This window comes from Chrysochloris asiatica, unplaced genomic scaffold (assembly GCF_000296735.1).
Source record: "Chrysochloris asiatica unplaced genomic scaffold, ChrAsi1.0 scaffold00187, whole genome shotgun sequence".
In the NCBI taxonomy this organism is placed as follows: Eukaryota; Metazoa; Chordata; class Mammalia; order Afrosoricida; family Chrysochloridae; genus Chrysochloris; species Chrysochloris asiatica.
Genome location: NW_006408705.1, coordinates 1,437,872 through 1,463,329, shown reverse-complemented (window position 1 = coordinate 1,463,329; position 25,458 = coordinate 1,437,872). Strand labels below are relative to the sequence as shown.

General features: G+C 40.1%; 1 protein-coding gene across 2 annotated transcripts in view; it reads right to left on the bottom strand.

Annotated features, from left to right (window-relative positions):
- Positions 1–25,458, bottom strand: part of TBC1D9 (TBC1 domain family, member 9 (with GRAM domain)) — a 207,689-nt gene that overhangs the window by 74,977 nt on the left and 107,254 nt on the right. For both annotated transcript variants that reach the window (XM_006872216.1, XM_006872215.1), the window contains exons 2-3: positions 24,677–24,787; positions 607–725 (exon numbers count right to left, since the gene is read on the bottom strand). In XM_006872216.1, the coding sequence (XP_006872278.1) occupies positions 607–725; positions 24,677–24,787 (230 nt within the window). The remainder of the gene's footprint in view (positions 1–606; positions 726–24,676; positions 24,788–25,458) is intronic.

Below are 25,458 nucleotides of genomic sequence, written 5' to 3'. Positions count from 1 at the left end.
TATATATATGGTACCTGTACGATATATATGTATGTATTAGGATATTTGTTGTTGCTGACACTGAGTAGGATCTCGTCTCATAGCTACCCTGCATAGGCTTTCCAAGGAATGCCTAGTAGGTAGGAACTGCTGATCTTACAGTTAGCAGTCCAGAGTTTATCCTACAGCGCCATAGCAGGATATAGTATCAATCTAAAATTTACTAAAATTTGCTATTTAAGAACCTAAGCATTAGTCTTTTAGGTCCTTGGGTGGCACAAACAAGTTTGTGCTTGACTATTAACCTAAAGACTGGAGGTTCAAACCCAAGCAATAGTGCCTTGGAAGAAAGATCTGGCAATCTACTTCCATAAAGATTACAGCAAAGAAAACTCTATGGCGCAGTTCTACTCTACAACACATCGGGTTCAGGAGCAACAAGTATTCCTATTCCTAGGAAATACACACTGAAGTATTTAGGGGGATTCCTCTCAAACAGTGTGTGAAAGCAAACAAAGGATAAAGCAAATGAGGTATGCTGTTAACAACAGGTGAATCTGCATAAAGGGTATTTTTATACTATTTTATTTTCTTCTGCAAGTTTGTTGTTGTCTTTAAACCGACTACCTGTATTTTGCCTCTCACAAATGTGGTGATATCGTTCTCATTCTCAAAGATGGAGAGTGTCTGCAATAGATTCTGCTCCAGCCATTCCCAGTGTTCAGTGATTTCTTTCCTGGAACCACCTGCACAGACAAAAAAAAAAAAAAAAGGTAATGATAAAAGTCAGAATTCACTTCCATCGAGTGCAAGTCAGAATTCACTTCCATTGAGTGCCTCTGAGATCAAAGGCCTCTATCATTCTGCAGCCCTGCTTTTAAATTCTCTTCTCCTCCAAGGAAAGGTTACTATTGGGCACAGAAACCCAAGAGTAAACACTATGTTATAGTTTAGTCTGATCCAGTTAGTCTAGGAACTTTTAGGACACGTAGGCAGCAACATTTCCGCACACTTGTCTGCACTGAGTGTGTTAAGTGCTACTTCCCTTTTTTTTCTCCCTCTTAAAATGTGCATTTTGCACATTAATATAGATCTTGTTATGATACTAGGTTACAGTTGTTAAGTTGCAACAATAGGAGAGCTTTGGTATACCACTGGAGATCTGATGTAACCACCTCCTATAATGGGCAAAAAAAATTATCCTCACTTGCCTCAATTATGAATGAGATGTGAAAATGGACTATCTCCAGGGAAGAGCATCCTGCCTGGCTCTCCCTAGCACAGCTGCCTTAAAATGTAAGAGGATGAGGTCATTCTTGCAGTCTCCAACTGAGATGTTATATTTGGGTCAGTAATAAGCATACATCACCTCACCTGGAAACCTTCAAATTTAAGCAATCTTGTGTGTTTTGCAGCATATATAACCATCACCCTGCTTTCTGCTCACAACTACAGGGCATAATGGGGACACTATTAGGAGGTGGTTGTAGACATACTGGAATAAAATAAACCTCCTTCCTCTTTTTTCTTGCTCTATGGTTATTAATGTTCCTATAGGAAAAAAAAGTTATTATAAAAAATAAATTATTCATATATGAAGCTTCAAAAAGTTGATGGAAAGAGGAAATGAAAATAGATTTTTCTAGAAAAAATTTGAAGCCTTCTGGTATGTGTGTGTAAACATTGTTTTTCAGTTCTGACTCATAGCAACCATAGATAGGGTTTCCAAGGAGTGGCTGATGGGGTTGAACTGCTGACTTTGAGGTTAACAGTCCAGTGCTTATTATCCTACAGCATATATATGATATGTTGTTGTTAAGTGCTGTTGAGTCAGTTTCAACTCATAGTGACCCTGTGTGGGGTTTCTGAGGGGTATCTGGTAGATTTGAACCACCAGCCTTGCAGTTCAAATCAACCTTGTGGTCCAGTGCTTATCCTACATCATCACAAAAGGACTCCAGAGGACAATGGCTCTGTAGGATAAGGGCTGGACTGTGAACCACAAAGTTGATGGTTGGAGCTCACCAAGATCTCCCCTGGAAAAAGGTGGCTTTCTATTCCCGCAAAGATTTACAGCCTTGGGAACTTTATATAGGGTCTCTGTGAGGGGGAACCTACTTGACAGCATGTAATAACAACATCTATCTATATCTATATCATATGCATTCCTCATTACAAAATAAAAGAATGGTTTTGTAATTCCACTGATTTATCCTATAAGAATCTCCTTAGATTTCCAAGTTATCTTTTAATTGATTTCTTAAAAGCATCTTATCTCTCTATTCCTTGTCAACAGTGATTCAAGATAATCTCACTCTGACTCCTGACAAAGAAAGACAGAAGGCACAAATGTATCTACAATTACACTTAGAACTCTTAGCAGAAGATGAAGAGCAGGTTTCTTACTGCAGCATCAGCCTAGTGAGACTAAACAATGGATTGTCTGAATCCCTTCACTGACAGTTTTCATGGCTCACTCACTTGGATTGAACTCTGTCCCCCAAAAGTCACATTATTCTATGATGATTGCAAAGTGTGTCAGGAGAAGGGAAAAAATAAAGCGAATAGAAGTAAATATTGTTAACTGGTACGCAGAGTGCATTGTAATCATTGTAATGGCAGGAAGTGTATACTTTGTTGAATGTGGGACTGATGATCTGTCCTGTAAACCTTCACTTAATTCACGATAACAAGTTTTTAAAAACATACGACATTTCTTGGGGGAGGTCCTAAACTCAATCACTTCTGAGAGGCATCTTATAAAAAGGGCAGAAGAGACACAGACACAGAGAAAGATGCCAAGTGACAATGTGATGAACCATCTACAAACCAAGGAATGCCCAGGAATCCCCAGGACCACAGACTAGGAGGGTACTCTCTCCTAGACCCAACATCTCCTAGTTTGGACTTACTGTTGATGAGTGCTGCTGAGTTGGTTCTGACTCATAGCGACCCTGAAGAGTGTTTCCAAAATCACGGGTATAAGCAACAGTACTATTTAAGGCAAGAGCTGGTACTCAGGGTACCTGGGTCCCTACTCTACACTGCCACCAGCTAGTTGTGTGACTTTTTGCTTAGTGTCTGTCTCAAATTCTTCTCATGTAAAAGTGGAGACTAATGAGGAAGAGAAACCCCTCACCTCATCTCATGGCAATCCTTGTGTGGTGCTGCAGGATACAGCACTGGACAGCAAGGTTGGTTTCACTCACAAGGTCGATGGTTCAAACTCACTAGTTGCTACCTGGAAACCCTATACTGGATAGCTATGAGTCAGAACCAACTTGCCGGCACTTAATAGCAACAAAAGTATCTATAGATATGGAGCTTGATGGCACAATGTTGAAAGTGCTTAGCTGCTAACGAAAAGTTCAGTGGTTCGAACCAACAGCTGCTCCACAGGAAAAAGATGTGGTGTCTGCTTCCGTCAAGATTCACAGCCTTCAAAACTCAATTCTACTCTGTCCTATAAAGTACCTGTGAGTGGGAGTCCACTGGATGGCAACAGGTTTTGGTGAATACCTGCAGATGCACTTTGAAATACACAATGCACCTTTCAAAAGCAAAACACAAGGCTTATTTGGAATATTTAGGGGATGAATCATTTCGGTGTTTGTCAGAGAGCTCTGAAAGTTTAAACTTTTAAATTGTGGTTGTTATGTGCCATGGAGTCGGTTCCGACTCATAGCGACCCCACACAGGGTTTCCAAGGCTGTAAATCTTTACGGGAGCAGAAAGCCTCATCTTTCTCTTGCGGAACAGCTGGTAGTTTCGAACTGCTGACCTTGCTGTTCGCAGCCCGATTTGTAACCACTACGCTACCAGAGCCCCATCAGCATCCGTACCAGTCATGCGCCCCCTCCAGTCTGCTGTCCACCCAGTATACTGGTGCTGACATGCTGCACCTTATGACAGAGGCACTCCTGGAGACGTGTGAGACTGATGCACTTTTGATTTCATGTCTCATCTGCTGCTGCTTACAGTGACCACAGATATGGTCAGCCAGGGCGTTCAGCTGCTTAACTAGCGTTTCACCCATGCTCTGCTCGGTACCAGGTAGTCATGTCACATAGTCAGCTTTGTAGTCCCTGTTACAGTGGAGGTAGAGTCCAACTCACCCTCTCATTGCTGGGTTGTCATAGATAGAAAAGCTCCATGGATGCAAGCTCAGGGACAGAACAGGGTGTCTTCAGTTTTGCACACTGCCTTCACTGCACCTATCAATCTACATGTATCTACAAAGGTATGCATGCATGTGCTCTTCAACAAACATTTACTTATGTCTAACAATCAATGTTCATGGAAGCTGCAGCCAAGAAGTCAAACCATGTATTATAGCAGGCTAATCTAGTGAAAAAGACCTCTTTAAAGGGTTAAAAAGCAGATGTCACTTTAGATGAGTCCAACCAGTCTCTTCAATGGCCTCATATGTTATGCATGAGAAGGCTGGGCAAGGACAAAGGAAGACAAAAGGAGAATTGATGCCTTTAAATTGTGGTGTATTGAACTGCCCAAAGAACAAAAGAACTCAGTCTTAGAATAAATAGAACCAGGATGCTCCTTAGAAGCCAGACTTTGTCTTCCTTACATGAAAGACACATTATTAGAAAATGACATCAGGTTTGGTAAAGAAGAAGGTCAACAAAATTGAGGGAAGTCTTCAATGAGATGGATTGGCATAAGAACTGAAACAATGGATTCAAACATATCAATGATCATGCAGAGTTGTGTTCACCAACCAGGAGAGTTGGAGTCAACTCTGTGGCAACTAAGAACACTTTCAATGGCATTATATGAAGGTACACATGGCTGATGTGTCACCCACCACTTGCAACATCAAATAATCATCTGTGTATTCTTGGGCTACAATACTGATGTACATGCTTCCTTCACCCTTGCTTCCCTACATATTGCTTCTCTACTGTCCAAATACCTCCTGCTTTCCACACTGGCCCTTTGTGCGTCATTTCCACACTTCCCACCTCCCATCACCTAGCACAGTTTTTAGCCCTGACTCTTTACATTTCTGTACTTGATTATCAGCTGTACCCTCCCACTCCTAGGATGCTGCTTGTCTTTTGTTCTCCTTCTCGCTGCTCCTACATTTCTCAATTTCCCATGAAAAGGTCGACCTTAGAGTTATCACCAGCCATGCCCTGCTCCTGTAAATAGAAATACTGGGACTACAAATCTCAACTTATGTGCTTTGGACCTGCTTCTGTACTGTTAAAGAAGTTTTGGAAATTTCTTCTGACTACATCTAGAACTAAAAGTCTAAGTGTTTCAAAATATTGGATCCCAGATGAGCAAAGCTTTTGTGTACCATTATATGACAGTATTATCTACACACACTGTTGGGGAAAGAAAAACAAGTCAGTGCTATGAACTAACTGTAACTTCAGGAACTGATCAATGGATTCCTATTTATACTGTTATGTGTCACACAGGATAATGTAAGAAAAAGTACCACAAAACAAGGCCTCTATTGTACAAATGTGTAAGTATATAATCTATTCTGGTGTGATGCTGCAGAATAAGTACATGACCTCAAGGTTGGTTTGAACCACAAGTGAGGTGGTTCAGATTTACCAGCCAGCATTGGAAACCCTATACAGGGTCACTAGGAGTCGGAACTGATTCGATGACACTTAACAGCAACAACATGTATCATCTATTCCGAATTCATATCAAAGAGTAAATGAGGGCAGGTGTTCAGACTTTTAGATCTGGAGACTAGAAATAGGAGGAGCTGCGTTGTGGCACATATCGGATAAGCACTAACTTCAAGGTCGGTGGTTCAAACTCACCAGTTACACCGCAGAAGCCCTACACAAGGTTGCTATGAGTTGGAACAGACTTGATGTTCAAGGCAAGAAAGGAGCTCTGGTGGTGTTGTGGGTTAGGTATTGGACTATTACCCCACTAACCACTCCATGGAAGAAAGATGAGGCTATCTGCCCATGTAAAGAGTTACAATCTCGGAAACCTACAGAGAGTCGCTATGTGTTGGAATGGACTCTGTAGCAGTGGGTTTGTTTATTGGTTAAAGGCAAGACTGACTCCCTCTACCAACAGACAAGATAAATTCTGCAGATACCAATCTAATAAAAAGTTATTTCTCAGAGCAGGTGGTCACTTCCAAACACTTCTCACTTCAAAATTACTTCTCAGAGGCCACAGCTTGCGAGCAACTGTCACTGTTTCCAGACCACTCCTTAAGGAACAGCAAGGAAATCTGGAGATGGGTATGAGAATGCTTCAGAAAATCCAAGCTAAAGCATTCTGATGTAGCAGTAGATCAACATACGATGGGCTTAAAGTTATTAAGAAGTAATTTTAGAAAAATGAGAATCTTTATCAATTAGAGCAGTTAAAAAAAAAAAAAAAAAAAGCCAGCCACAAGCACCTATGTGTATGTCTGGAAAAATTTTAAACAGTATCTAATGATGATGGTCGGCAGTTCAAACTTACCAGTCACTCCTTGGAAACCCTCTACGGTGTCCAAAATAACTGGACAGCACTTAACAACGGTAACAAGAATGACAGTGGAAACTTCGAACTCATCCTAGTCTAATTGCTCATCTAATTTGAAAGGTATCTTAAAGTACATGACTTCTACTGGAAATCAAAAGAAGACCTTAGAAATAAAAGAGCATTGAGAAGAGTTCACAAAATGATTATAACATGTCTTCTCTGCGGATTGAGAACAAAAGGCTAAAGGCCCCTTGGGTGGACATTCAGTAGATATTTCTTTTGTAAAGCATGATAAGGAATGCATTTTGGATCTGAGACTGAAGAAATTATTTTTAAAAAGCTTGAATTTCACAATAACTAAGATGGTTAATCCTTATTTATCATGAATGTAAGAGTGTGTGTTGTTGTTACGTGCTGGTTCCAACTCATACTGACTCTGTATAGGGTTCCCAAGGAGCTGTTGGTGAGCTTGAACCGCCAACGTTGTGATTCAAACTGACCTTGCAGTCCAGTGCATTAATCTGCAGCACCACACCAGTGCACATGAGTAAATATATTTTTGTATGCACATACAAAGGATCCCTGTTATAGTGGTTAAGTGCTCAGTTGTTAACCAAAAGGTTGTGGTTGTGGGAGAAAGCTAGGCAATCTGCTCCCATAAAGATTTAGCCCCTTGGGAACCCTATGGAGCAGTTCTAATCTGTTCTATAGGGTCCCTGCTGGTTGAAATCAACTCGGTGGTAATTTTTTTTTTTTTTTTTTTGAACATACATATAAAAAATAACCACATCTAAAACAACCCACTCATGACACAGAAAACAAAACAAAACAAACCCCTAAACTTCCTAAAGATTCTAAAGCAGTGTAGTATTGCCAGACACAAGAATATACTGTTTGGATCCCTTTAACAGGTTCATTTCTTGACTGAAAAGCACTTGAAGTTACTTAAATAAAGGGAACCAAATTAAGGAATTATCTATTTTACGGTCTTATACAAAGTGCAATGGCAGCCACAAAGAAGACAATTTTGAGGTTTAAATACTAAATGAGAGCAAGAATATGCCCAACACACTACCCATTCCTGTGTTTACAATGTCATCATTGTATTCTCTGCACCCAGAAAAATTACATATTTGTCTTTTAGATGACAAAGGGCAAAACCCAAAAATAACAAGAAGATTAGAAGCATTTTAAGAAACAAAAGTAAAATCTACTTCAAAAATCCATATCTAATTAAAGCTATGTATAACTACAAGTAGGTTAAAAATATGATAATGATGTTTTCTATTATTTAATTGTGCTTACCAAATGCCAGAGCTATACTTCAACTAAAGACATATTATTGCATGTAATTTCACACAGAAAATACAACTAAAGTGAGTTGTTGTTTTTAAGTGCTTTCGAGTTGGTTCTGACTCATAGTGACCCTGTATAGGGTTTCTGTGATTTTAAATCACTGCAGGAACAGAAAGCTTCATGTTTTCCCCAAGGAGTGACTGGCTGACTTGAACCGCAGACCTGGTTGTTCACAGTCCAGTGCCTGTACGGAGACATGTTATAGATGAGGAAACTGAAGCTTGGGGAGGTCACATTTCTAAGAAATCAAACCTGGATGTGTCTGGCTTCAAAGTTTATACTCTTCGTTGTTACACTGTGCTGCCTCATAACATATTTAAGAAGAAACTCTGGTGGTGCAATTGGTAAAGCACTTGGCTGTGAACCAAAAGGTCATCAGCTGGAAACTATCAGCTCCTCTGAGGGAAAAAAAAGGCTTGGTGATTTGGTCCTGTAAAGACTTACAGCCTAGGAAACTCTAAGGGGCAGTTCTTTATTTGCATATAGAGTCATTATGAGTCAAAATTGATTTGATGGCACATAATAACGGTTAAGTGGAGGAGTATCTAGAGTATCTAGATTGTTGTTGTTGTTGTTGTCAGGTGCCATTGAGTCGGAACCGACTCATAGCGACCCCATGCATAGCAGAAGGAAACAATGTCCGATCCTGGGCCAGCCTCACTACCGGCTGCCACACTTGAGTCCATCTAGATTAGTATCCAGAATATTGGGAAGTATGGTGGCTCCATATGATAAGCACTGGATTGTGAATCACAAAGTTGGCAGTTCGAGACCCCCCAGCAACTCTGTGGGTGAATGATGAGGCTTTCTGCTCCAGCAAAGACAGACAGCCTCAGAAACCCCATACAGGGTCTCTATGAGTTAGAACAGATTCCATGGCACTTATCACCACCACCACCACCAACAGTAACCTAAAATGTTAAGAAGCTTTGTTGTTAAGGAGGTGGGTTTCATGGTTCAGACAACCGGCTTTGATGTTAAAAAAACAAATCTGGTTTCAAAGATGGCAGACTAGGCAGACACACTGCACGGACCCTCAATGAACCAGACACAGATGAAAACTCTGGCACCCTGAACTTCAGAAGAAAGCTTAGATAAGTGGATAGAGTGCTTGCTGAGAGGGCAAGCTGAGCGGGAACTGTGAGAGAGGGAGACTGACTGGTGAATGGCTGGCAAGACGTGGCTTGACCATTTGGGAGCGGCTTTGGCAACAGAAGGAGGCCTGCTAGAGCAGGTTCACACAGGCAACAGGAAAGATACGATTTCTCCTTCTTCCCTACGCTCCCCTGGTGACAAGACGTAAGACCAGCTCCCACCCTCATCCGTGCCCAGTGCAGGAGTTCCGAGCCAGGCCTCATCACTGTGAGTTGGGGGCTGGCTTCACTGCTTTGGTATAACACTTTGGTGCCTGGATTCAGGTGGACTCAGCTCACGAACTATAAAACCCTCAGAGCCACCAGACCAGCATTTACCAGTCACTGCCTCCAGTTTCCTGTGATCCTAATAGATATTGAAATCAGCTCCATCAAGAGCCCCCAAGAACTACTTATGGACTGAGGGTTCTGAAGATAGATAACACTGAGGCCAACAGGAACTTCATGGAGGGCCAGGAACATTGCTGTCATATCCCTTCCACAATCACCTCATGAGCTCAGTGAATTGTAAGAGCCCACAGGAGATTTCTCCTCTCTGGGTCCAGCAACTGCACTGTTTGTTTTCACAAATACGACAACTGCACAATGCCCTAGAGACAACAGACACTTTTAGTTCACATGAATGACTTAAACAAATGACCAAGATGTACAGAAAGAAAACATTTCTGAGGAAAAAAGGCAACAGAACAAACTGAAAAAGAATTCAAAAGAATGATATTTTGGTACCTTCAATGGATCAACAGAAAGATTGAGGACAGCAAGGAGAACACAAAAAATACTTTAGATGAATCCTGGAAAACAGACAAAATAAAATGTAACTTCTGAAACAATACAAAACTTGAAATTAGAAATCCGGAAGATAAATACTAAGATTTCAGAAATCGACAACACATTGAAAGGGCAAAGGAGAAGATTCGAAGCAATGGAAGCCTGCTTTAGTGAGCAGATGTATCTTTCAATATTAGTATGTTAGAAGAACAATCAGAAAAAAGAATGAAAAAATATCAAGAAAGCCTAAAGGTTATGTGGGATACCATGAAGAGGAATAACTTATGGGTGACTGGAATTCCAGAACTGGAAGGCACAATAAAAAACATAGACAAAATTGTCAAAGAGTTATTGGAAAAAAAACTTTCTAAGCTCTTGAAAGAAGAAAAGATAAGCATACAAGAAGTTGTATGAACCCCAAACAAGATAGGTATCAAAAGAAAATCACCAAGATATATAATAATCAAACTTTCTAAAATCAGAGACAAGGAAAGAATCTGGAGAGCAGCTCAGGGAAATGAAAAGTTAGCTACAAAGGAAAACCAAATTAAGACTAAGCTCTTATTTCTCAGCAAGAACCATGCAGGCAAGAAGGCAACGGGATGACTGATGTATACAAAACTCTGAAAGAACAAAAACTGCTAGTTAAGAATCACATACCCAGCAAAGCTGTCGCTCAGATACTACATTTCCTGATAAACAGTAATCAAAGGAATGTGTAACGACTAGACCAATTTTACAAAAAAATTGCTAAAGGTTGTTTTTTGGACTGAGAACCAACATGAGCAGACAACCTGAGATTACCATGAATGACAATACCACTCAGAACTCAATCCAGATATATAAATGTTTAAAGAAAAACAAACCTACAAGACTGAAGAGACCAACAATATAGATGCATAGTGAAGTCAACTACAAAGCAATAAAAAATGGAGTAGTGTTGATGTAGAACTTCCAAATGGCAAGAAAGTCAAGTAGATTTCAAGATAAAACAGACCTTTTTAAGCAAGGAAAAATTAATAAATTACAGGACAGCCTCAAAGAAAAACAATATGCCTACACATCAACATAAAATAAAGAGGGAAATCAGGAAGATTTAGTAAACATTACTACAACAGAAAAAGAAAAACCATAAACATAATGAACTCAGTACAGAAAATTATGTGGAACAAAGAATCTAGCAGCACCACAAAAACAGATAAACAAATAAACAAACAAAACCCCCACACACAGAAAAATGACAGCAATGAATCATACCTATTGGTAAGTACATTGAATGTAAATGGATTCAGTGGACCAGTCAAGAGATACAGAAAGCAGAATGGATCAGAAAACAGGATCCTTCAAAATGCTGTCTATAAGAGACATCAAAAAGTTGGAGACAGCCAAAATGCCCAGCAACAGAAGAATGGTTAAACAGATTTTGGTACATACACACAATGGAATTCTACAAAATGTTGAAGAATGATGATGTATCTGTGAAACACCTCAGTACATGGTTGAACCTGGAGGACATTATGCTAAGTAAAATTGGTCAATCACAAAAGGACACATATTGTATGAGGCCAATATAAAAAGTAAAAAATAAAAAAAATATTTTCTTGATAAAACAATCTATGATAGATTTTCTTGATAAAAGAAACAATCTATGATAGTTATGGGGGTGGGGAGGGAAAATTATTCATGGGCTAGGAGGTAGACACATGGGTGACAGGGCAGGCAATATACAAGAGGGAGACTGGCAGAGGAAGATGATGGTAGCAGGAGAAACAGGGAAGAATACAACAGTTAAAGTGAACGGAAGCAAATACTGTTAACTGTTGGTACATGGAGGAGATTACAACCATGAAATGAAATTAACTATATCATTTGTTGAATGTAAAACTTACGATCCACTCTGCAAACCTTCACTCAATTCACAATAAAAACTTTGGGGAAAAAAAGTTTCATTTCAAATGCCTATCATGACATGTGTTAGCTGTGTGACCTTGGGCAAGTTACCTAGTATCTTAGTGCTTCAGATTCTTCATCTGTAATGTGTATGTAGTGATACCCACCACATTGTTTTGTGCTTGACTTAAAATAACATATGTAAAATCCACCACGTAGCCTAAAGCATAGTAAACACTAAGTAAACAGTTGCTCTTGCTATAGTTATCATAATCAGTAGAACACAAAGACCTCATCTTGAAATGTGATGAAGAAGATAGTTCAAACTTCTAGAAGTTCAGGGTCTCCTTGCATGATAACTCAAAGGTTTTGATTCAAGTCCACGCACAGGCTCTTTGGAAGAAAGGCCTAGCTATCTACTCCCCCCAAAACCAACCAATGAAAACCACATGGAGCACAGTTGTACTCGGACACATGGGACTGCAATGAGTACAAACTGACTGAACAGCAACTGGTAATGTTCAGAACATTAAGAAATCTCTCTGGCCCCGACATCGTTATGTTTAGGTTGCAAAGCATACATGTACTGAAGTAAGGCATAGCTATGCCTACCAACTCCTTACAAAACTATGACACAACTTTACTTATGATCTCTTAGGGGGTACAGCAATATGCTTCTAGTTTAACAATTACTTTAAAAAGAGAGAACCTTAGATTTCCACTCTTGGAAATACCAACAGTGATCAGAGTTTTTATTTTAAAAGTGCCTTGGCATCTTGCTTGCTGCTAGTAGGACTAAAATGGCTACTTTTCTGGAAGACAATCATAGCAGTGATATTAGAAGACTTTATTACATGTATACATGCACATTCTTTGATTCAGCATATCTACTTCTAGAAATGTATCTAAAACAACATAAAAAAATTTTAAGTTAAGTTGGAATAATAATAATAATAATAATAATAATAATAATAAATAAAAGAAATTTATCCTAAGGTGATATTTAAGGAAGTGTACAAAGATTTTGTTTGGAGCATATTCACCTAAGTTCAAAATGCAGTACCTTCTAGGAGAAAAGACTCTAGACTTTCTACAGCAGATCAGTTAGAAAACTTACATTATACACAATAAAAAATGATTCATTTACTAAAACTGACATTATATTTTATTGGCATGGAAAATAATTTTCAAATATGTTATATGGAAATTACATTTTTATTTGCTTCTAAATATACAAGGAGCTCTGGCAGCGTAGTGGTTATGAATCGGGCTGCTAACCTCAAGGTCAGAAGTTCTAAACTACCAGCTGTTCCGCAGGAGAAAGATGAGGCGTTCTGCTCCAGTAAAGATCTGCAGCCTCGGAAACCCTGTGCAGGGTCCCTATGAGTCGGAACTGACTCCACAGTACTTAACAACAACAACAACAAATATACATAAATGCTTTAGGGGAAAGTATTATTTTTTATTGTGTATATATATACCTGCTGTTGGAAACGTTCCATTATCTTTTAATTCCATTTTTCCATTAACTTTTTGGAGCCTGCTCTTATGTATGTAAATTCATGAAAAGATTCTATTTTCTTTTAATTCCATTTTCCCAAGAACTTTTGGAAGCCCCCACACATGTTATGTAAAGGGCTCTAGTGATGCAATGGTACGGCACTATAGGATAAGCACTGAACTGTTAACTACAAGGTCAGTGGTTCAAGCCCACCAATCGCTCCTTGGAAACTCTATATAGGGTCGCTATGAGTCAGAACTGGCTTGAGGGCACTTAACAACAACAGTGGTGCAATGGTTAAATACTCGACTTGTAACAGAAAGGTTGGTGGTTTGAACGTACCAGGCTCTGTGGAAAAAATTCCTGGTGATAGAATCCCATAAAGAAGCCCTATGGGGCAATTCTATTCCGTCATATAAGGTGGTTATGAATTGAATGTAACTTTACGGAATATACAATATATACGTGTTTATGTATAGTCTCTATTTTCTAATTTTCTGCAATGAACATGTATTGCTTGAAGAAGCAAGTTTGTTCTTTTTAAAGTACTGTGTTCCCCAAAATACATATGCACATTATGGCTATACCTCATGTGTGAAAGGCAACCAAATTATATGGACATGCCAACATTTCCTCCATCCACTGTAGAGAAATAGCATGGACAGAAGTAATTGTTGTTGTTGTTGTTAAGTACCGTGGAGTCGTTCCGACTCATAGTGACCCTGCACAGGGTTTGTGAGGCAGTAAATCTTTATGGGAGCAGAAAGCCTCATCTTTCTCCCGTGGAATGGCTGGTAGAATTAGCAATTAGAGTGTAATTAAAGAATTACACTCTAGGTCTTAGCAGTTGCTGACTAAAATAATATTTAATCATCAAAGGCAGCATGGTGCTGTTTTAAAAGTGCTGGGCTGGGCAGAATGTGTTCTTTGGTGGTGTACATTATTATTTTTGTGCGATTGTTAAAAGAAAAAAAAAGAGCTAAAATGAATAGGGAAAAATACTGATAACTGATGGTCTATGGAGGGGATTATAACCATTGTAATGAAACAAAGTATATGATTTGTTGAATGTGAACCTGATGATCTGCCCTGTAAACTTTCACTCAATTCACAATAAAAACTTAATAAATAAATAAAACTCTGTAAACACAGATCCCGTAAAGATTTACAGCCTCGGAAACCCTGTACAGGGTCGCTATGGGTTGGAACCGACTCGATGGCACTTAACGACAACAAACACAGATCACTGCGGGTTTCCAAGGCTATAACTCTTTACAGGAGCAGAATGCCTCAACTTTCTCCCATGGAATGACTGGTAATTTCGAACTTGTGACCTTGAGGTTAGTAGCCTGACTCATAACCACTAAGCTACTAGAGCTCCTTTGAGGCTTTCTAGTCCCCTCCAAAATTTACAACCTAATACAGGGTTACTATGAGTCAGAAGTATCTCAATGGCACTAAATAAGAACAACAAAAAGTCCCATTTTTATAAGAGTCTCCTGTCTTACACTGTTTCTTGGACAACTGAACAATGCTCTGATTCTCCGATGATCTCTAATAGCATCTGGTTGGCCTGCAACTTCTATAATATAGCACTGACCTCAAGCCACATTTAAAAATGAATTCATTTTTCCTCCCACTTGGTACATATTTTGAAGCTGGTTTGGGAAATGTGTATTATTGACAAATGCAAACATCTATGTAACACAAACTCCTGTCAAGACATAGACTGTCACCATCAATCAGAAAGTTCTCAGAGGCTTCTTCTCAACCAATCTCTGCCCTACTCCACCCCCAATGACTGCCCTATATTCCTTTTGTGTGTTCTAGAACTTCATACCAGTGGAATCATACAGCATGCATTTGTGTGTGTGTTTCGATCCTTTAACTCAGAGTGCTTTTGAGATTTATCCTTATTTCATGCATAAGTAGTTTCTTCCTTATCACCGCCAAAGATAATTCCCTTGTATGAATATACTGCAGTTTATTTCTTCTCTTACTGATTGATACCCATGTGGTTTTCAGTTTGGGGCTAAATTTTCAACAAAACTACACATTTCTTTAATAATTTTTATCAAAGTTCATATTCTATTTTGTTGTTTTACTTAATCATAGACTAATCATAATTGTACCATCAATTCTTTAGCACTTCCAATTTTATAGTCACAAGTATGTAACTAAATATATAGCTGTATATTGTAAAGTACATGAAAAAAGTGATCAATAAAATACTTTTAAGTAGTAAAAAATTTACATTAGGATAGCCCTCTAAGTGGGATGTAGAACAGAAATACAAGTTCAAGGAAAAGTAAGAAGCAATGTAAACTGTCCAACTGTTACAGCTGTATGTTTAAATTGGTGATGTGAATATTAAATTGTTATGGCATTTAAATCCCATTGGATATATTTAAAAGAGTAATGTGACAGCTTTAGAAATAAACTTTTAATATTTACAATAATAATAATAAAGTACTGAGCTGGGCATGGTTATGTGCCATGGAGTAGGCTCATAGAGCCCCTGTACAGGGTTTGTTGTTGTGTTGTGACGTGCCCTCAAGTTGATTCCGACCCATAGCAACCCTGAATAGGGTTTCCAAGGAGCAGCTGGTGAGCTTGAACTACTGACCTTGCAGTTCAAAAGACTTTGCAGTCTGATGCATTAGCCCACAGTGCCACACGAGGACTCCGTACAGGGTTTGGGAAACTTGAAAACTTGATCCTGACTCTCCCATTAACCAGCTATGGGAACCTGGGCAATTCACTTTGCTTTTGTATCCTATTAAAGTATTGAGCGTAAAACAAGATGACAGCTGATGTATCTTCCAAATTTGAAACTGAATTACCCTTTAGGCCTGGAGGAGATTCTGGGATGGTAAAGAAAAGGAAATTAAATCAGTGGGCAGCCAAATCAACGGCACTACTCAGGGATGGGTTATCAGCAAATGTCTATCAGACACAGACTCTCCACCCCTGTCCTTTGAACGTTCTGTCTGAAGGTCAGATGAATGCAGAGGAAACTGTCAAGAGCTCTTTCTTTCTCTCTCCATTTCTAATTCATCTTCACTGTCCCAAAGCTCCTTTCCCTACACAATGTCCAGGGGATTATCTGCCTTTTCAATGTGTCCATATCCTCACTAAGGTGGCATACTCTTTCTTAGGATCACATCATTCTAATATGTAGTGGTGTGGTGGTTATGTACCATGGAGTAGGTTCTGACTCATAGCAACGATGTATAGGGTTTCCATATTTCTCCAATGTTGTTGTTGTCGTCAGGTGCCATCGAGTCGGAACCGACTCATAGCGACCCCATGCACAGCAGAGCAAAACAATGTCTGATCCTGGGCCAACCTCACTACCGCTGCCACACTTGAGTCCATCAATGATGCCACCTGGCCAATCCATCTCATTAGGGGTCTTCCTCTTTTTCTCTGACCCTCCACCTTACCCAGCATGACATCCTTCTCCAGCAACTGTTCCCTCCAGACAATATGTCCAAAGTATGAGAAATGAAGCTTAGCCATCCTGGCCTCCAAGGAGCACTCTGACTGCACATCTTCCAAAACAGATCTATTGGTTCTTTTGGCAGTCCATGGCACTTTCAGTATTCTCCTCCAACACCACAACTCAAAGGCATCAATTCTTCTACGATCTTCCTTATTCACTGTCCAGCTTTCCAATGTGGAGAATGCCAAATGGATTCCCTTCTACCTTTGCTCATTGAAAGCTATGGAGAAAACAGGACTGTGTTCTCTCTGCATCTAGAACACCCATTCCAAAACACAGCTGGTGGGGACAAAATTGCACCCAACTAATGTGGTTATGAATCGGGCTGTGAACCGCAAGGTCAGCAGTTCGAAACTACCAGCTGTTCCATAGGAGAAAGATGAGGCTTTCTGCTCTTGTAAAGATTTAAAGCCTTGGAAACCCTGTCCAGGGTTGCTATGCGTTGGAACCGTCTCCACGGCACATAACCAATGGAGCCTTGGTGTGGTGCTATCGGTTAATGCTGGACTGCAAAGTCGCTTTGGACCACAAAGTTGGTGGTTCAAGCTCACCAGCTGCTCTCTGGAAATCCTATACAGAGCTGCTATGGGTCAGAACCGACTCAATGGCACTTAACAACAACAACATGCAGATGATACAACCTTGCTTGACGAAAGCAAAGAGGGCCTAAAATACTTACTCGACGACACCTAATAACAACAACAGTTCCTTGCTGGGAGCACCAGCTGCAAAGCAGTTGCTTGGTGGGACAAAGAAGCAGCACTGGAGTATAACCAGCTCCACAAGGCCAGCTGGACAAATTCTTTTATCTTCTGAACCCAAACCCATAGTCACTGAGTTGATTCAAACTCACAGTGATCCTGAAGAACAGAGTAGAACTGTTCCCTAGGGATTCCAAGATGGTACATCCTTAAGGGAGCAGACAGCCTTGTCTTTTCCTGCAGAGTGGCTGATAGGTTTGAACTGCTGGCCTTGTGGTTAGTAAGTCCATCTCCTAACCCGTAGCATCACCAGGGTTCCTTTGAAGTATTATTTACTATACCAATCACTAAGCAACATGCTCTTCTATGTACTAGAATTGCTGGTGTACTGGCCTAGCAATCAAAGAAAATGAAGACTGCATTCTAGGTACTCATGAAAAGGGACATTACTTAAGAAGGTTTTTAGCTTCATTTGTAATATGAAGTTCTCAATGCCAAGGAAATGTAAAAAAAAGAACCAAAACCACTTCTTCAAACCAATGTGGATACAGACCTACAAAGAGACCATTTTTTAAAGGTATATGAAAATATTACCACCTGTCAGCTTTTCATATGACTTGTATATTGCTATGATGCTGGAAACTACATACACCAACAGTATTTTAAATAATAGCACATTTATCCATCTTGGACAGGTTTCAATAGAGCTTCCAAGATAAGACAGCACTGTAAAAAATGGCCTGCTAATCTGTTTCTGAAAATTAGTCAATGAAACCTTATAGGTCACAATAGAACACTGTCCAACTCACTTGCTTTGGACTTGTCATCAGGAGGGATCGATTGCTACAGAGCATCACTATGCCTGGTGAAGTAGAGGGCCAGTAAAGAAAGGCAAAGGAGATGAAATGGACCAATAGCTACAATGATGGATTCAAACATACTAGTAATTGTGAAGATGGCTCAAGACTGGGCAACATTTTGTTCTGAGCACAGGGTCACCATGAGTCAGTATCAACATGACAGCAGTGACCTATCTCTGTATGGAAGTAATGTCTCACTAAATAATCATTTTCAGATTACCAAAAGTCAGGCAATTAGAAGAGAAAGACTTGTGTCTGGTTCCATGTAGCTCAAGTCTAATACCAATGGCACAACTGGGATTTAGCATGAAGACTACTGATGTTCTATATGAAGGAACCGATGATAGATACTTCCTTTAATCAGTTTATACTTATTGAGACTCCCAACACATGTGACACATAACAAGGTTTTTTATAAGGGGGCTCCAGAAAGTTCACTAGGAAAATGTAATTGAAAGATGATGGAATTTCTCCACAAGCTTTTGGAAGACCACTTGTATATAACCTTACGTATTCCACAGCCAGTGTTTTAGACTCGTGTAATTTTCTGTTGAAGTTTCTCTTACAATAACAATTCATGCAATTCCAGCAAATTAACAATCTTTAAACATATTGTCCCACAAAATACCAACTGTTATTTTATGAAAAATAACCTGAAAAGTACAAACACTACTCGGCATACCAAGGAATTATTTTTTTTTCACCAAGGAAATATTTTTAAGATTGCAGTTTCAGCTGTTAAAATTTTATCATGAAAAGGAGTCAGCAATTTGGATTGTAAATGGAAATCGATTAGAAAGAACAATTAAGGTGAATGGGATCTTCACAATAGTGGTCACTTCTGTGGAGTCCCTCCCACCGTAAGGAAATTCTGGAGCAGCCTCTATGAGTAATCAATATATACAAAAGCTAAAACCATTCTAGGTTTATTATAATGAGATCATGCAATGTGACAGGCATGACTTCCTGGGCAAATGAAAGCAGATCTCTTTGTGGCATAAAATGATGCCATGAGCATTTACAGCTAGTTTTCCTTAGCTTTGGCTCAGCACATAACTTAGGAATAATTTTACCCCACATGCGTATTCATAGGATCACTGCATCATGGGTGCCAAAGCCCCAAGAACAGTCTGAGAAGTAGCAACATCAGGTATTGGAATACATAAAAAGTTAGAATATGAAAGGACTGAAAAAGATGCACATCAGTTCCTCACATCTCCTTTACCTGAAATCCAGGAGCTGTACTGAGAGATTCCAGGGCTCTGAAGAACACCTGCCTCCAAAGATATCAAAGTATAAGTCTTGGAAATTTCTGAAATTTAGTGAGAATGAATTGAAAAAGTAGTTTCCACACCCTCATTAGGTTGAGTGGTTTAGTGACTGTGATTGATTAGTTTTTGTTTCTAGGCTTTTGAGCTCTTCACTTGCTGGCTGCAATATCTATCTTAACACTTACATGGTAAAAATCAACATGAATCTAATTCCAAAATATGGAGATTGACCTAGTCTTCACATGCCCATTTCAGGCGCAGTGTGGTGTTGTACAGTGTGGCATTGTAGGATAAGCACTGGACTGCTAACCTCAAGATCATCAGTTCAAAACCACCAGCCACTCTGGGAAAGACTATATACAGTCACTATGAGTTGGACTAAATCAGCAGCACATAATAATAACATCAACAGCTGTCCCTGTGGCTCTCTCTTTCTCTGACCCCAGCCACCTGGAGCTAGGTCAGAACACCCAAGTTAAAAGGACACAATCCTTCAGACTGAGTCCACATGATATTCAACCTTCCTTCCTGCTGGACTCAAATTTAGGGATGGTTTCTCATTATGCCTTCAGGATGCCAGCAGCGAGCTTGGAGGTCCACATGGCATCCTATTTTATGACCTGCCAACTCCCACTGCTTCTCTGGGCTCTACAATCTACTGATTCACAATCTATCCTGCTCTACAATCTATCCTGCTTTGTCACACAAATCCTGGATAATGCATTGGACGCAAGGTTGGGTTAAACTACAAGGTTGGAGGTTCAAACTCCCCAGCCGCTCCTTGGAAACCCTATATAGGGTCGCTATGAGTCGGAACCGACTAAAGGTCTCTTAACAACAACAACAGAAATATATAATACTTATAACCTTAGATTTATCATTGCCAAAAAGGATACAAACAGAGACATACAGGGTGGGCGGGATCAGAGAGCGTTCCCAATTCAGAACTCTCCTGATCCCAGGGAAATGCAACTCTCCAGAGAGTGGATATTCCTGTCAACCAGGAAGCTTCATGTGCCTCCACATTCAGGGCTTTTCTTGGACAGCCCTGCATTTGGATAGCCTGTTATGTTTAATGAGGATAGTTGATGCTGATATCCTGGGTGACTGCTTTCTGATCTGTCTAAAACACACCCGTCAGTACAAATCCTCAGGTATGGCACAGACATCTCAGACCAAGGCACCCCAGTTACTCCTAGGATTATGTCTTCAGAGCCATGAACAAAGGCCACCTTACTTCGGTATTTTATCCCACAGCACTACTCTAGATTGTTTGCCAACTAAGTGCAATACTTTTCCTCTTACCAGTTACCACTGGGCACTTCACTTTCTACAACACTGTTGCTATTTAGTGCTGTCAAGTCATCTCCGACTCACAATAACCCTATTTATGGTTTCTGAGGAGGTTGATGGGTTTGAATCGCCGATCTGATGGTTCACACCACCCTTGCAGTCCAGTGCTTTATCCTACTCAGTTAACTCCGCTTGTCTTGAATAAACCTGCACAGGTGATAGAACGCTGTTTTACACTAGCCCAGCTTACACCGGAGAGTCTGAGTTCTTCAGTGTCCGGCTTCCCTTTCCTTTATTCCTTTTCACTTTTCTCTCAACGCAGTCCCCATCTTTCACTGCTAGGTGGTTTCCTCCATGCCTTAAACTCTGATACCTTTCCTTCATTCACAGGAATGTGCAAAGGTCTGATATAGTAAGTTCTCTCTCTCCCAAGGCTGTCTGCACATTAATTGTTGCCACTGTGGTTGTTAAGTGCTGTCAAGTTCTGACTCACAGCAACCCTAAATAGGGTTTCCAAGGAGCAACTCACGGTTCGAACTGCCGGCCTTGTTGTTAGTAGTCCAGTGCTTATCCTACAGTGCCATAACAAGACTCCACCTTGACTAGAATACGTTTCAAGGAATAGAGCTATAATAATAGAGTTTTGAGAACCACTAAATCCTTGAAGGAGAACTAATGATTTCTAGCAGCCTGAAATCTGCTTTAGAGCATGAAATCAAAAGCCATTTTGTCTGTGAATGACTCCAGCCAGACAAAGGTTAAGAACTCTCTTAGACACACCCTTCAAGACTGCTGGGGTCACCTGCTTGTGACATCATGCTGTGAAAGCCTCAGCACCAATCTGTAAGTTTCTTATCTATAATATTTCCTCTCCCTGCTTCCTGCAGGCCTGTGACACTAGACTGGTTATGGGAGGAGACTCCTTTGTTCTCTGTGTCCTATAAAAGGCCACCACGTGGAAAGAGACTGGAGTAAAAACAAGACAAAACAATTTTATTCCAGTAAGAGAAATCACTGATAATGATGAATTTCCAAAGTTCTCTCTTCATGTGGAGAAATAGAGTCTCTATGATATTTATATCATGTTTGGTAAAGTGGAAGGTTGGAGAAAAAGAAGGATGGATTGGCACAGTGGTGACAGTGATGGGCTCAGGAGTAGCAACCATTGTGAGGTTAGTCCAAGACCAGGCAGGGTTTTGTTCTGTTATACATTGGGTTGCTGTAAGTTGGTACCACCTCAATGGCACCAACAAGAATAACAATATAATATTTATACATTTGAAGATGGGGTTTCTTTTCTCCCATGTAATAAATCATACTTGGACAAACTACCCCTATTTTTGTACAAGATCAGTCCAGATTACTGTATTTAATTGGGTACCCAGCAATCAAATGGAACTATCCTATACTTGTTCACACTGGGTTAAAATGGAATACTTACTTGTGTTCTCACAAGACTGTGAGTTTCACAAGAGCAAAGATTGAATTTGATTATCTTTATTTCTTTAGATTCTAGCACAGCACTTCCTAGCAAGTGGAGATCAATTTTATAAATGAATAAAGTCAACTGAAAGAAATCCCAGTGGCCTAAGTTGAGTCAATTTGAGCAACAAAATAAAGTAGTATTGAATTATAGCCCAAAGTATAAAATAAACATCCGGGATAAATAAGTACCTGGATACATTAATAGGAAGAGACAAATCTCCCCTGTGGAAGATTTCCTTATCAATTATATAGATTTGTTGTATGTTGTTCCTGACTCATAGCAACCCTGTAGAGGGTTTTCAAGGAGCAGATGGTGAGCTTGAACCGCCAACCTTGCAGTTCAAACTGACCTTGTAGTCCTCTGCTTATCCACATCAGGATTCCATTTATGAAGATATTATTGTTGTTAAGTGCTGTCCTGTCAGTTCTGACCCATAGCGACCCTGAATAAGGTTTCCAAGGAGCGGCTGGTGAGCCTGAACCACCAACCTTGCATTTTAAACTGACTTTGCAGTCCAGCGAATTTACCCACAGCGCCATACCAGTACTCCAATTATGTAGATTCTGTTGTTGTTGTTGTTAAGTGCCATCGAGTTGATTCCAATCCATAGCGACCCTGTATAGGGTTTCCAAGGAGCAGCTGGTGAGCTTGAACCACTGACCTTGCAGTTTAAACGACTTTGCAGTCTGACGCATTAGCCCACAGTGCCACACCAGGGCTTCCAATTATGTATATTGTTGTAGTTAAGTGCCACTGACTCGGTTCTGACCGATAGCGACCCTGTATAGGGTTTTCAAGGAGCAGTTGGTGAGCTTGAACCGCCGATCTTGCAGTTCAAATGACTTTGCAAACTGGTGCATTAACCCCACAGCGCCACACAGATACTCCCCCTTCTTTTAAGAAGAGGTGCACTCCTGAAGTATGGCTTACACACAGTGTTTACCTTTCAGATAATAAGTGCAGTGAGAAGGGAGGAGAGAAAAATAACTTTAGAGTGGAAAAATCTGACAAGCACTACTTTAGTCAGGTAATCAGAGACAACATCGACAGTCAAAAACTATGTGACTAGTGTGTGCCTTTGATAAGATGTGATGAAAATGGCAGATTTACACTTCTGTGAGCTTCATACTTCAAATCCATTATTCCAGTCTAATTCTGAGGAAAAGCACTAGACAAATCCCAATTGAAGGATAGTCTACAATATTCTAATCAGTCCTCCTGAAAACTTGGTAGTGTGATGTGCCATCGAGTCAGTTTCAGCTATGGTGACACTAAGTGTATGGTTTCTGAGGCTATAAATCTTTACTGGACCAGGAAACCTCATCTTTCTCTTGTGGAGTGACTAAATTGATTGAAACTGCTGACCTTTCAATTAGCCCAACGTGTAACCACTATGCTATCAGGGTTCCTTTTAATGTCAAAATGACCATGTTCTAGGAGCCCAAGGAGATGTGATGACTAAATTTTATGTAATTATCCCAGTGTGGTTCTGGGGGATAAAGTACTGGACCACAAGGTCAGTTTGAATTGCAAGGTCAGAGGTTCAAACTCACCAGCCACTCCTCAGAAACCCTATACTAGATTGCTCAGAACCAATTCAATGGCATTTAAGAAGAACAACAGCATGTAACAACCAAATACATGTGACTAAATGTGAACTTTTCCTAATAGTGATATAGAAATTTTGGTTCATTAATTACACACACACAAAAAATTCCCCATACTATTATTGCACTATTGTAAAATGTTAATAATAGAAAAAATGGTGTACATGGATGGGGATAGGGTATACAGGAACTCTCCACACTATTTGTTTGAGTTTTCAGTAAATTTAGACCTATTCTCAACAATAATGCCCACAATTAAATAAGTAGAAACACACGCACAAATAACACAAAATAATAGAGTGGCCTATGCCCTTTCCTCTTACTTTCTCCTCTGGTTATTTTTAAAGGCTCATTCAAACAAGTAACTGAAAAAGCCTTGGCAACTTTGTATTAGAAGTGGTTGTAAGAGACCCAATGATAGCAGATTTTTCCCCACCATTTTAAGCACAGCATAACACTGCAGCTCACTATCTGGAGAAATAAAACAATTCCTTACAAACTAAGAAGTATTGTGCTAGGACATAACAAGCATTCCTTAGCACACACCAAGCATTCCATGTGCTCCTCTTCATTTCCCAGCTTTCGTGAAGTTAGGCAGTAGCCATGTGACGAATTCTAGCCAATAGCTTTCCTTTCTAAATTGACTTTGGAGGCCTCATGTTTTAGAGGATGTTCCCTCCAGATGGTGGAGGCTACATGGGTCCTAATAAGAAACCTTTGTAATCTCTGTCTTGAGCCACTCCACTGGCAAATGTGACCTTCCCTTCTTACAGAAAGGTGTTTAATCATAATATTTCTCTGAGATTTCCTATATTTCAGTATACCAGTACTTACCACAGGCAATGGTCCAATAGACCAAAGAGTCTGGGGTCTGGTACAGGATCCGGTAGGGAGCAACCCTGGCACTGGAGTCCAATACAACATCAAGGGTGCCCACCAGGAGGCCTGCAGAAAAAGAAAGAGACAAGTAAAGATTTTCTCAGTGCCTCTAAAATTCCCACAGGTGGTGTGAAAGCACTTCTGGTGTTAGACCTCCAAGAACATCACCTCTTACACAGTGATGTCAACTCTATATGACTTAGTCCAACAATCTAAAAGACACCACCCATCTCACTTCTGGTCTCAAAAATAATGGAAAGATAACAAAACTCCTGGGAGACCTGGAGGCTCAGTAGGTAAGCATTCAGCTAGTGATCAACAGATTGGTGGTTTGCACCCACCAGCGGTTCCACAGGAGAAAGAAAGGGCAGTTCTATGATTAAACTTGTTCGCCTGCCTGTGAAGCAAATGACTAAAGCAATTTATTTGTGAGAAATACAAATGCCCTATAGACCAATGCTCACTTCAGAAAAGCCTGTGCCTCCACTGCTTAAAAGAAAAGTTGTTGACAAAGAAAAGGGAATTAAGAAAACAGCTTGGTATTCCAAGCTGGAAGTTGCTACTAAGGAGAAGGCACTTCTCAGGTTGACCAAATGAGCTTGTCAGATGACACTGACAATGTCACTTTATTGCAGACCATGAAGGCCTGGTCAGAGGTTCGAGGCCCTATAGGCCCGAGTGTAACAAATGAGGCCACTGGCAGTCAATAGCAAATTGTTTTTCATCTTAGTGTTCAG